The sequence below is a fragment of the Aptenodytes forsteri genome, unplaced genomic scaffold (assembly GCF_000699145.1).
Source record: "Aptenodytes forsteri isolate BGI_AS27 unplaced genomic scaffold, ASM69914v1 Scaffold137, whole genome shotgun sequence".
Lineage (NCBI taxonomy): Eukaryota > Metazoa > Chordata > Aves > Sphenisciformes > Spheniscidae > Aptenodytes > Aptenodytes forsteri.
In genome coordinates, this window is record NW_008796221.1 from 5,820,333 (window position 1) to 5,834,207 (window position 13,875).

A 13,875-nucleotide genomic window follows, 5' to 3' on the forward strand; every position below is an offset into this window, starting at 1 on the left:
AGGAAAAATTTCTTTACTGAAAGAGTGATGAAACATTGGAACAGGCTGCCCAGGGAAGTGGTTGAGTCCCCATCCCTGGAGGTATTTAAAAGACGTGTAGATGAGGCGCTTAGGGACGTGGTTTAGTGGACATGGTGGTATTGGGTCGACGGTTGGACTGGATGATCTTAGAGGTCTTTTCCAACCTTAATGATTCTATGATTCTATAGGAATTGAAGGCTTAAAAACCAAATCTAAATCCACAATAGATTCTCATTTATTTCACTGAACTTTCTGTAAGATCTTTGGTGGACTAAGTTTCAGAGCAGATATTGACAGAGAATATACATTTCAGCTAAAATGCTTTGATAATCTAGTTCAACTCCTATTTAAATAAAGTTTTGCTATTACTTTCAGTGGAAGCAGGAATAGTTCCTGTATAGGAAGAAGTTACAGCTGCTATCCTTGCTAGTTTTCATAGTGTATGTATTGCTGCTACGAACACTTTTAGCATCAGTTAGTTTAAAATATAAGGAATATCTACATGATCATATGCTATGAACAGTATCCAACATTTCAGTCAGTGTGAGAAATATCTAAAATTAATTTAGCCTGTTATGGAGTACTGTACTTGAATTTGAGTCATTGCCATTATCAATATACCAAATATCACTCATTCTTCTTGTGAATGTTTTATATCTGAATTAAAGTAATTGATTTATACTGATTTATATCTGATTTAAGCTGATTGTTGATATAGTGAAAGCATTACCTTTATTATTATTCATTTGCTCTTTTCACACTTTCAAGAATTTCAGCTGTACATACACTGTACCATCTGCAGATCCTTCAATTTTCAATATGGGTAGACAGAAGAACAGTTTTATTTTAAATGTGAATGCCAAGTAACACAGGCTTAAAAACTGTAAAGCAGTCTGATCTTTCTTTGCTTTATCTCTAGTGAGCCCTATCTTCATATGTATGATATCTGATATTCATATGTATGATATCTGCGTGGTAGAGTACACTGACAATCTTGTGAATATTTCTTGTTTTCAAAGATTCTTACATGTTATATAAAAACTTTATGACTTAAAGAAAAATAATCTTCCTTTAATAACTGTCAACATTAGAAATTATTAGTTCTATTTCTTAATTTTGATTAGGACAATTAAAAAGTAAAAGAAAAAAGTGTCAGTGATAACACCTGTTTTCTATTTTATATTGCTTAGATATTAGATTCATGCTAAGGGTTTAGTATTAAAATGATGGTACATACATTACTCTCTTGAGAAGTACTGTTAAGCTTTTTTAGCCAAACCTTTCAGATATTCACTGTGATAGTAGAAATACTCTTTTATTATCCACCTGTTTAAAAATTTTACTGGATTCACTTGATGTTTAATAATGACTTGCAGACCATTTCAGAATAGTTGCAGTTTCACACTGAAAAAAAACCATACGGTTTTCTAAGGCACAGCTTGAGAAAATTTACCCCTTGTCATCCAAGGAGAAAATATATGTAGTTCACTGATGTTTAATTTCCTTAATAAAGGGTAGTAGGGTGTAAAATAATAAGTTAATTTTTCATGTTCACTAATTGAATTGCAAAATAAAAGTCTTTTGAAAATTCATATTTTAAATCCCATAATAAAGTCCGATTCTAAGAGGAACTGAACACCTGCAGCTCTCAGTAACCCTCTAGTGGCAGCTGAAATGTTTTACAGGAGCAGAAATAAACACTAAAAGAGCAAATACTTAACTTGTGAAGTTAATAGCACAGCTATTTAGTTAAAATATATTTTAAATTGTTTACCTAATATTTGTAAAATGCACAGAAAGCTTATACAGGCAGTAAGAATTAACAGGTTACATACCCGGTCTTGGTTGCATTGCTGGACATTTAGAAGAACATTTGTTGTCAAGGCTGTTCACAACAAACGTCAAATTAGCAACTTTGCTGTCAACATAATGTTCTACGTTGTTCATATTTATCAGGCTCATCTTCTCTAAACGACCCTGCAGTGTCTGAATCTGGTTCTTTGCATTTTTTAAGCTGGTTGCCATTCTGTTAACTTTGCTTTGCAGTTCCTTTACTCTGTTATCTTGGATTTTGCTGTTTTCTGCTGGAGTTTCTGCATTAGGTAGCAGGAATTCATTACTACTGTCTCTTTCTTGGTTGTCATCTGCCTGCAGCTTGCAATCTTGGCAGCATTTCTTCAGCTTGTTTACTGCTTCTTTAAGGGTCTGTACTTCTTTGAGAGTCTTCTCAAGCAGTCTGAATTCTTTTGGTAACTGCATGGTCATTGGAGGCAGATTTATCTGATATGGACAATCCTCTCCTTCATCACATTTCCGATTAGTTTTGAGCTTTATAGGACAAGTGTCAGTAATTTTTCCTTCTTTAGCATCCTCTTCATCTTCTAAAACAACTGCAAAGACATTTGTTAAAGCAAGGAGAGCTGTCTTCAGCAAGACTAAGTAAACGAGCAGCTTCATCTTCACAGAGAAACTAGCAGTATGAGGAAGTATGCAAAAGTGGAATAACTTTATAAGGGCAGCTTGAAGCCTGTGAGTTAGCAGACTGCCTACACTGTTCTCAGAAAGGGGTGGGAGTGCTTGCATCACGAGTGATTAATAGCAGAGCAAAGTAGGTAGTGCTTGCAAGAGTAGCACATTTCAGTGAGTATTCCTGACTCAGAACTAGTGTATGTAAGCAAAATGATGAAATGCATGTGTGCTGATCGCTTATGCAGTTTAATTTCATTCCTTGTTGTAAATGGATTTTCTTTTTGGGGAAAAAAATTACTTAGCTCTGTGTTATAATAGTCTTCTGACATCTGTTTCATAACATTTGAGTGTTTTAAAACTGCTTTTCAAAACTAGACTATAGTTTTACCACAGCAGGTGGAAAAGGTGAAAAACAGTCCCTTTCCCAGTTTGAGCTTTATCACAGCAATAGCTTCACTGATACTGGTCCCCTTCTTCCTAAAACTTTTTAAACTGAATAGATGTATTAATGAAAATTATTTGAATCCCGAAGCATGTTGAAACACACATCTAGTTTTGGTTCCAAACATTTTTCAGGATAAATTCACAAACTAAGAAGGATGAGCAGCACTTTCTTCTTCCTATTTTTCTAGCACTGCCTAGAATAGTTACCTGGAATATTCATGATTTGTATGTGACATCACAGTTCAAATTCACTGTTACCTGATTCTGAGTACTTCTTATTGAACCTTTCTAAGGGAAGGGAAGGGAAGGGAAGGGAAGGGAAGGGAAGGGAAGGGAAGGGAAGGGAACTTAAGACACACCCCCCACTTTGATGCGTGGGATCTTAGCTGTTGGATTGATTGTCCAGAAAACCCAAAGCAAATCCTAGTGTTCTGAATAATGTCCTGAATTCTAAATATAAAGCAAGGCAGGGAGCTAGAGAAGGAGCTTCCATGAGCCCATCAGTTTGGGATATTCTTTTCTGTATTCCTGATTTTCAGGTTCCTGCTTTTCTTTTTATTGTGCCTTGTATCAGCTTTAAGAGTTAATCATGTACTTTGCGTGACTAATCACACCAGATGGAATACTTCAGCTCCAGGTGACAATTGCCTATGTACTTCCTCATTTTTATTCTACAGCCACCTTTGCCATTCTCACGTGGTACCTATGCAGTTTCTATGTCATTTTCCTTGTGCCCCAGAGCAAGGCTACATGGACATATCTTTGTGCATTCATAGCTTAGTCAAGAGCCAAATAACTTGCATGAGTAAAGGATTTTTACACCAGTTCTTGTTTAATTAGTCCAATCTGAACAATTTATTTCCCTAAACCCCATTTGAAATTACTCATAATACAGATTAAACATTAAACAGACATTAGTCACACACATACTCCTTAAGTTCATGATCTCTGGAATGTTACTAGCTTTTATAGAGACCACAGGCTTATATTGATAGTACAGGAGGGAGGCTTGGTAAAAAAACCCTACTTGTCTAACCTGTTACAACAATTCCTTCAGATTCCTGCATAGCACAATGGTCTGGGCACTTTCTTGGGAAATGGGTTTTGAATCTACCTTTCCCATATTCTAAATGAACATCCTAGAACCTGCCATGGTGCTTTTAGTTATGTGGCAAAACTGTGTATCTCTCCCTTTCAGATCACGAAAATTCCCCAGCAATGAGGTGAAAGACCCCTCCCTGGACTGCAACTTGGGTGTAAGACATTGACATCACTTTGGTTTTGTTAAAAATATATCAAAACTGAAATGTTTGTAACAGTAGATGAAATGTATGAATTTAATTTGTGAGTAAAATTTTAACATTTTTTATTTCATTGATAGGATCCTAATTTTTTTTCCTGTCAGTCTAAAATCAGGTATTTACAGAGCCTTGTTCTCCTGTATGGCAGCAACTGTCAAATTGAGGACAGCTATACCAGCCTCTTTTGAGGGGCTTTAGAAATATAATAGAGTTCCTAAACCCTTGTTATTTGGGAAGCCACATTCCCCCCACACTGTTGTTTGTTCAGTTCACAATGAACTCTGCTATCTGCTGTGGACTTTGGATTGGACAAATTATTCTGTAGCTGTAAAATTAATAATAATTATCCTTGGTAGACCACATCGTATGAATTGCCTTGAAATGTTTAAATCTATATCAAGTATTGTCATAATTTATGACTGTTGTGCTGCATTGAAAGCCTAAAATATCATTAGAACTGAGTGACTTCAAGAAGGGCAGAAATGTCTAGTACTGCTGAATGTCAAAGAAAAGAAAGTTCAGATAGTAACATGAGGTATCTGAGCTTCTCAAATATCTTTGTCCTGAGACATTCATTCCTTCGTTATATATCTTCATTTTGGGATATTTTCTTCCTCCTTTGCATGAGATTTCTGTAATCTTGAGATGCTCTGCTATCCTCCTGATTTTGTTATTAGTCTGATGTTCTGCTGCTAAGCTACTAGCAGTCTGTTTGGAGCCCAAAAGACCCATTTCTCCATCAGATGTCTGTGTGCTTCTCCTACCTGGAGAAGTCTTGTAATTGAGGACTGGTCTTTCTTCCTGTTCTGTCAGGGAATGTCCATTCCCAACAATTTGTCAGGTCTCTGTTCTTTCTTCAGGAACTCAAAGTAGTATGCCACAGCCTTTTTCATGTTTCATGCCTTTTATCTTCCTTGGGATAAACAAAGCAAACTTTTCACAAGTCTGCCCTTAGAAGGGGCACTGAGCAATCTTACTCTGTAAGATGCTAATGCGGCTTAACTAATGGCAGAAATACTGGACCAGACCAAAATCGAGAACTGCAGTTTGTTTATAAATGAAGTTTCTTCCCAGATGGGGCTTTTCTAGATCCCTGGAGTGTTCTGTATAATATTTAAAACGTTAAAGTAGTTAAGCAATCACAAAACCCAAAAGCCAATCTTTTTCAACTGTGAAAGGATCTAACTGAATAACAGCTGATGACCACAAGTGAGAATTTTCTACCAAGGTCTTTCATTTGGTTGAAGGTCATTTTCTTGTAGCTTTTCATCTCTTTTAGTCTTCTTTTTAGGAATTTATTTTTCCTTCTGTGGACTGAAGAGATATCTTAATCTTACAGACATATCTTCCTAAAGATGAGGAAAATAACCGAGAGCTCATGATATTCTTAAATTCTACTGAAGATTTTAATTCTGTTCCCAGAACTACCCAGTAGTTGCAAGGTTAAAGAAGTAATATATTTTGGTTTAACAGACTTGTCTTAGGACTGTTTATTCAAAGTTTATCAAAAGCAGCATGAACCATTTCCCATGACTTTTTAGAGCAAGGTTTTTTTCCTGGCAGATAATGGAATGTAGGTCAAATAGAAATCAACAAAGTTGACTGTAGGCAGATGTTAGTTTAACTAGTGACTATTGTAATTTAAAACACGACAGCTTGCCATCTCTGATTTCTGGCTTTGTGCTGGGAGTTAACATCTCCTGCAGCAGAGTTGCTGCAAAACATTCAGGTTTGTGTAAGCAGTTCAAATGATTGGTATGAACAAACCTGAAGCACATCTAGGCTCATTCATATAAACCATTTTGGTGGCAGAGGTGGGATGTGTTAAGATTCAACTGCTGCAGTAATATTTTTGGTGGTTTTGTAGACTTCAGTGATTCTGTGATACATTTTGGCTGAGAAAGAGGATGCAAAGTAATTAGATTCATCTTCAGTTTTTCCCACAATGTGGAATATATACCAAAAGTCCATACTAGAAACAAATTCTCCTTTAGGATTCTTTTTGATTAATTCAATTGCTTTCTTTTTTAATTCAGTAGTCATTCTTCATGCAAGCAGTCTTTATATTGTCCACTGGATTATGGGACTGCCTGTTCAACTTCCTCATATGTCTATGAGAACACATCAGAGCACAAAAAGGAAGGCAGTCCTATTCCATTTGATTTTAATTGTTGTCCTGGTTTCGTCAGGGATAGAGTTAATTTCCTTCCTAGTAGGAAGGAAATAAACCACATCGTTAAACCATGACAATTGTTAATATTCTTACTGAGATACAGATTACATAGAACTAGTAGCCACGTGGATTCCCTGTCTGTTTAAATTGGTGTTTGCTTTATTTATAAATTCTGGCAACAGGCAGAAAGGCAACACTGACATAGAGCATATAAGTATATATACATATAACATATTTAAATAAGCAATTTTAAATGTAATATGTATTACAAAATTCATGTGGTCAAAGAATATCACTCCTTCTATTAAGGCAAGGACCATGGATCAAGAGATCCAGGAAACTAAGTTCCTATTCATTCTGTTTCTCCCACAACATCTGAAGATCTGCCTGCCCAAAATCTAGAATTTACTGCTGAATATTTCCTTTATCTATAGCCACAGAGGACCCTGTAGTTGGCCAAGTACATGGAGAAAATAAACCAGAATGCCCTCTTAAGAATGATGACATACCAAATACAAAAGCCTTTCCCTGCTATGTCTTTTTGGGAAAATTACTTTCTGATTCCTGCAAACCCTGCTCCAATTAAACCAACTGGTGAAAGACTGGACTGGATACTCAGTATCCTCCTTTCGAGATTAATGGCCAAACAGGTGATAGCAGGAAAGCTATCTCCTTTCCTGAAATGCCTATCTTACCGGTCTCTTATCCCCGCTTTTACGGAGCCATGCGAGAGACAATTGGCCACCAGATGCAGTATTTTCTCACCCATTGTATCATCTTGATGGTGCCTGATTTTGATATTTTCCATGTAGGGACTGCTTTTTCCCATGAACTGGGGGACAAAACTACTGTTATGGACTATGCCTTGGGAAAGAATTCATGATATTATTTTTTCTAGTTGTTATTTGTTAGTTTTAGAAAGCTTTTCAGCAGTTTATTTTTCATTAAAGGGTGCCTGGCTGATCCATCTGTAATTAAAAAAGTAAAATTGTAGAAATTCTGTGTAAGGCAATACAGTGCTAGATCTACCGTGAGTAGGTATTAATGTTTTTCATGTATGCCTTTACTTTACCCCCACTCTCAGTTTTGTCTTGTTTATGTAGCATCATCTGCATATAGCTTTTTATGTGAAATACTTTGTAGTCGACTATGAGCCTTTCAATGGTGTATCGGTATAAAAGACTCCATATCAAAATAAAGTGAGTAGATATTAATAATTTTTCAGGCTCCTTTTTTTTAGTGTTTGACTTTTGTCTTCTGCGTTACTGGCTTGTTGTATGTGGAACCAATGCAGCCAAGTCACTTTCCTTTAGACAACAAAGTTCAAGGAACCATAAACATTATGCCCTCACTTTGTGAAATAATGATATGCTATATTTAAAAAGTGCATGCTATCTTCTTATTCATTACATTTATGGTTTTCTTAGAATAGGAAAGAGGGCAAAATAATTTGTGAAGCACTTCGTGAAATACAAAAAATCACTTTGTTAAACTATTTAAATTATTTTAGCTTCCAAATAGAAGTGGCTTAGAAAGGTGATTTTTTCCCTGTAAAAATAGCACTTTTAAGGGAAAACAGATTTACATACAAATGTACTTGTTACTTTGTTATAAGTTTGTTCATCACAAACATCAGGAGAGAAACGCATTTGTGCAACCAATAGCCTCCTGAGTTCAGGTATAGCTGTTTATCACCTAAATTAAATGTTGAAAAAACTCAGTGACAAATCTTTTTCTACTTGAAAGGCTAATAAATAGGCTTTTCCTGGCGACTTCCCATACTTATCCTAAAAAATCTACTGCCTGTCAGTGTGTATGTAGTTACAGATGAGAGGGATTCTACCTTATTTGTTAACTCTAATGACAGCATTAATTTAAAAATCATACCACATTTTTCTTTACCTTCTACCATCATAACCTTTCTCTGGAATAATGAGTGATTACTTAAACAAGGCATATCCTTCCCTAAATACCCGCAGTGTAGCTGTTCCTGTTTGTACTTTAAATGTTTCCCAATCTACAAAAGGGAATGCAGAATTGCATTGAAATACTGATAACTACAATTTATGGTGTAACTAAATATTTACAGTATTACTTTAGTGATTTTTACCTTCTTGTCTTAAAATACTTTGAAATATGTGCTGAAGCCTGAAATATTGTTGAGTAGAGAAATTCTAGATGACTTTAGAAGTGTTAGTCTTCTATAACTCTGTGTGAATATTTGAGGCATATTGAAAAAATGAGTGATGTAAATGACTGAATAAAAAGTGTAATGATGATATTTACTGGGCATATATAAATTGTGATAGAACACTTCGCATTAAAACCAGAGTTTGAGTCATCTAAACATATGGTGCGTAGTCTGGTTAGTCATCTTTGGCCCCCTCTATCGTCAAAGGCAAGTAAGAGCCTCACTGAGGATGTTTCTTTCTTGTTTCTTATAAATGCTGGAAAGCAGTCTGAAATAATTTAATGACTTAAATTTGATTATTGAAAAGAATCAGTATCTTAAATACACCAGCTTAATTATTATCCTCTATTCTGGCAACTTTTTTTGCCTTCCTTATGCTTCCTAAAGTCTAAATGCAATACATTCCAGTCTTTAACTGCATGGTTTGGAAAAAATATGCAAGTGAGACAAAGTAAGACAGTGTTTAGACTCAGTACTTCACGACAAGTCAGTATCTTCTTTTGGGTGAAAAGTAGAGAGAGCTGTTGGTACATCAGACTGTCTTATAACTGGTGCAATATTTATTCAGCCACTGCATCCTTATTCAGTCACTGTATTTTCAAAAATTGACAGGACAGGGCCCTGAGGTAACCTGGTCTAACTTTGAAGCTAGCCCTGCTTTGAGCAGGAGGTTGGACTAAATGGCATCCAGAGGTTCCTTCCAGCCTCAATTTTTCTGATTCTGCTCCTCTCTTGTGTTACATGAAGTTTATTTTTTGCTTTACTATATGTTGTAATAAAAATGATGTAAACAAAATATTCTGGAAAATGCCAAGAATTACTTTTTTTTGATATGTAGGGGCTCTGCACAGATTAGGGGAAAAAAAGAAAGATTGAAGTAATTGCTTTCATTCCTTGCCATTTAAACTTTACAAATGACCTGGAGTTTATGTGGAAAAAACCTACCCTATATGGCAAAATGACTTGTTACACTATTTCCTCTACCTGGAAAACTGTTTTCTAATGCAGTCTGATTTGAAAAGACTCTGATGTTGACCTTGTGTTGCAAAAGAATATTTGAGGGAGAAATCCTAGCTTAGCTGAAAGGGAACAGATTTCATTGTAGATGTTCAGGAGAATTTTCACTGCGTTTTCCTAAATTGGACCAAATTTCATTGCTGTAAAAAGTAAGGCCATTTGGTAAGTAGACCTGGTCTAATTTACATTAGCCTTTAACCATTTTTCTAAATTGAATTTTAAAAGAAAAACTTGGAAAGTTTAATTGAAACAATTCCAGTTGGTTTTTAATCTATTTTTAAATCTAGCAAGCCATGAAATAATTATATTAGCTTATTTGTCAACAGCATTCAGAGTTAAGTGGTTCTGGCTCTAACTGGCTTAGGATTCATCCCTATTCCAAAGTCATTGGGAATTGTCTCACTGGCTGATTCCAATAATGAGTTTTGTATTGTAAGAAATTGTCTCTTCTTGTGGTATTGAAGTGCATACTTCAAACCCTGTAGCAAAAGTGGTGAAGAAGGTAAAAACTGTCCTGTGTATTGTTTGGGAAATCAGATTAAATTGTCACAGAAGTCCTTAAGACCATTACATTCCCTGGCATCAGGACTGGTAGTTTTTAGAGCAGTTTGTTGGTTTTGGGGGTTTTTTTTAAGATAAATCCATTGCTACACAGGTCACAAATACTACCTCTATAGGTTTTTAATTGTTGTTCCTTCATTTTTGGGTGCCTCATCTTGACATAGCCAGGACATGATCTTCAGAAGTAATGAGAAGTCATAGAAATTATCAGAAATTGAGAACAATGTAACCCATTATGTTTAGCCATTTAGAAGCCAAGTTAGTATACTGCATTTTTCTTCACTTTATTGTTAGCATATCACTCTCAGTTCTGGTTGATGGCAACAGTGATGCTAAGGACCTGGAGCAGATGCTCCTTGTTTTCCATTTCTGTGTAGACAGTTCTGCACTGTTCTAGCACAAGTGCAAGCTCAGTTATAAACTTGCTCTGAGCAATGGACTGAACTTGAGGAGAAAGCGTCAGTTCCCTTAGTGCATTATCACAGGTCCAAGCTTTTGTCTAGATAATTTGGAGGTATCATCAGGCACAGGCAAGCCAAACACCAGCAGATATCCCTAGCTCACCTCTTCTAAAGGATGAAATGGATTCTGTGGAGACTTATAGCCAGCAATACGGATAGAAATGCAATAGTCATAGCGTGGGTCCAGCATGCTTGCACCTGTTGCCCCCCTGCAATGTCGACATAACCCTTGAAAAGTCAACGGGAGATGGTGTTGCCTTCTCCCCAGACTAAGAAGCGCTTGAGCTGTGTGGTAAGTGTCCAAACAGTGTGGACTCAATGAGGGTTTTCCCAGAGGATACAGAGCTTTCTGTTCAAAGAGGAACATTTATCCTTTTTCTTCCCTGAATGTTTAAACATTTAAATATAATCCAAAAGAGACAAGAAAAGCTCGTCAAATAAACAGAGAGAAAATTCCAAACCACATGTAGCAGACTGACCAGAAGAGCCATTTGCCAAGTGGCTAATATTATACTGAAATCCTGAGTATATACAAACTATAAAATACATTAATCCCTTGAAATTTTTCTGTTGTCTCCTCTTATGAGGCAAAAGAGTTGTTTGATGAGACCTTTCAGATGTTTGAAATAAACATTAATAGAAAATGTTGGATTATTCTATGTGTTAAAATAACATTAAGTGCAGTCACAATGTCTTGTTATAATTACAAAACCTACAGTTTAGAATGAAGAGGTGGAAATTGTTATTATTCCATTTGAGCTTAGAATACATTTTAGTTATTTTGCAGTATCTGCAAACATAATTAGAAACATGTGTTAGCTCCATCATTTCTCCGAAATGAAGAAATTCTAGGAACTGTTGAAATTAAGTCTTTCCTAGGAAGCCTTCAAAAGTTTCACTTTCATAATGATTATGAGTAATTGATGTTAACCAGTATTTTCTTCCTGGTGGCTATATTTATCTTCCATGCTTTTCTTGATGCTTTTTATCAAAAGAGTGCGAGGAGTTAGACCAACATTCAGATTGCATCATCTTTTTGAGTTTAAAATTTGGCTTAGTTTTATTCATTTCTGGAGAGTCCCAAAAAAGCTTAAAAAGCCTTGAAATTCGAAACAGGGAATGTCAAAGTTCTTAGAGTTCTTATTTATATCACATTTGAGTTACAGAAAACTTGTTTTGAAATTCCAGATGAGTCCCTTGGTGTACTGCTTTGAGCTGACTGTCAGAAAAGATTGAATATAGTCTGTTAAAATGGAGGGTGTAAAAGCCCATTGCACTTAATGCGAGGGTGAGGAGGTGTTGATGTATAGTTAGGGCCAGATTTCACTAGTTTTGCTCACATGGAAGAGTATCTTATTTATCAGGTGGGTCCTCTCCCTTCCGTGGTTTTAATTCCCATTCATATTCTGACACCTCTTTCTTACCAACATCTCATCTACTTCCACGTTCCAGCCTCAGAGAAACTACTATGGTCCTATGTCCAGGGCCTAGTGGACCTGCAGTCAGGCTGGAAGGATATACAAGAACTCCCTTAGATTGTGTGTAACCTCAGATTGTGCTCACTTTTTCTTGGAATTTTCTTCAAGAGATTTTGAAGAGTACTCTGGTGGGGAGCTGTTGGTAGCAAGCGAATATGAACTTATTACTGGTATGGGTATAGAGAAAAGTTATGCAGGTGTACAGAACAGCTATTTGAGCATAAGTATTATTCTGTTTTTCTCATGGATTCCTATATTTAAAAGGTTCCTGCCCAGAGCCAGAAAATCCACTTTTTCCTGCTAGAAAAATACGAAGGATATGCCCTTCCCTTTCCCCTTTTCAGCAAAATCTTCCTCCACAGTCTTTATCATAGGACAGGATTATCCAGTACTTTATTTCATGGGACTTTTCACTGATTGAAGGAAACAAATTTGTTTTGGAATTTGGGTTTGGGTTTGGTTTGTTATGTTTTTTTTTTCTGGTAGAATAGCCAAGCTTCAGATAGCGAGGTAACATGAAAAAACGTAACAAAGTTAGAAAATTACACTCATGTTAATCAGTTAAAGATGAGTGTAAAGTAAAAGAAAGGGCATCTTAATAGGATAAAATAAACATAACACAAATTTTAAATTAAAAGTGAAAAATATAAGTAAATCCAGTAATAAGATACATACTTCCATACTTTTTATGTAATTCCATTTATGGGAGTACGGGGAAAAAGAAAGGAAAAAGTTGCCAAGCAACCATCCATTAGCAGCCAGCTTCATCCAGCTTTCCAATAATTTTCCATTTAGATAAGGAAAATTTATTTTAGTTTATCCAGATGATCTATGAATTTTGAGTGTGTTTAAATGGTGTCCCAGTTCATTGTATAACGAGAAAGAAAAGCTGACAAAAGCAAAATACAGTTAAGTACAACTGATGTGGAAAGGGACTGGAAGACTCAACAGTTTAAGAATATTTACCTGATTTGAGATTGCCTGTATAACAAAATGATCTCAGGTCTTTCCAGGGCATTGTGGTTAACACAGGACTGAAAAAAGACATCCTCAGTTGCCATTCACAAGCTCTTTTTTTTCCCTCACTACTCCATCTTCTCACTCGTTCTTTTCAGTGTAGCAACATAATTAGTTGAACTAAGCAGAACTACCATTTTACTTACTCCAGCAATGTGAGAGCTTCCAAACAATAAAATGAGCTATGAGTGCATCTTGGAGGGAAGGGGGAGGAGTGAAATGTAACTTCTTTTTTAAACTTGGGATATCAGTCTTGTACGCAGCTTTTTTTATGGAAACGTGGCTAATACAGATCCAACAGACCAGAAGAAAATTATTACAAACCTTCATTTACAAATGTTATGTTTGAGTGTGTAATATGTATGTACATATGTAAATACTGTTGACTATTTCATCATAAGTTGTTTTATGTGTGTGTTCTTGAATGATTACTTTTTTTGAACTAACTTGCAAGCTTACTTCCTTAAGGTTGAAATCTGGAAGCTCTAATACTCATTACAGTCACTGCTGCCAAAGTATACTGTTTTTTAAGTTAACCAAGAGCTTACTCAAACATATGTTGCTTAAACTCAAGTGTTTTTACCAATAATAAAACAAGTTGGTGAGTGAGCCAACTAGGGAAGGCGCCCTGCTGGACCTGTTGTTTGTGAACAGAGAAGAACTTGTGGGTGATGTGATGGTTGGAGGCTGTCTTGGGCATAGCGATCACAAAATGATAGAGTTTTCAATTCTCAGAGAAATA

At 35.9% G+C, this 13,875-nt stretch overlaps 2 protein-coding genes across 2 annotated transcripts in view; one reads left to right on the forward strand and one right to left on the reverse strand.

Moving 5' to 3' along the window:
• FGL2 (fibrinogen like 2) overlaps positions 1–2,555 on the reverse strand; it is an 8,162-nt gene extending 5,607 nt beyond the window's left edge. The window contains exon 1 of the mRNA XM_009289067.2: positions 1,857–2,555. Within this exon, the coding sequence (XP_009287342.1) occupies positions 1,857–2,478 (622 nt within the window). The 5' untranslated portion in view covers positions 2,479–2,555. The remainder of the gene's footprint in view (positions 1–1,856) is intronic.
• The window catches only part of CCDC146 (coiled-coil domain containing 146), an 86,567-nt gene that overhangs the window by 23,698 nt on the left and 48,994 nt on the right, over positions 1–13,875 (forward strand). The window lies entirely within an intron of this gene.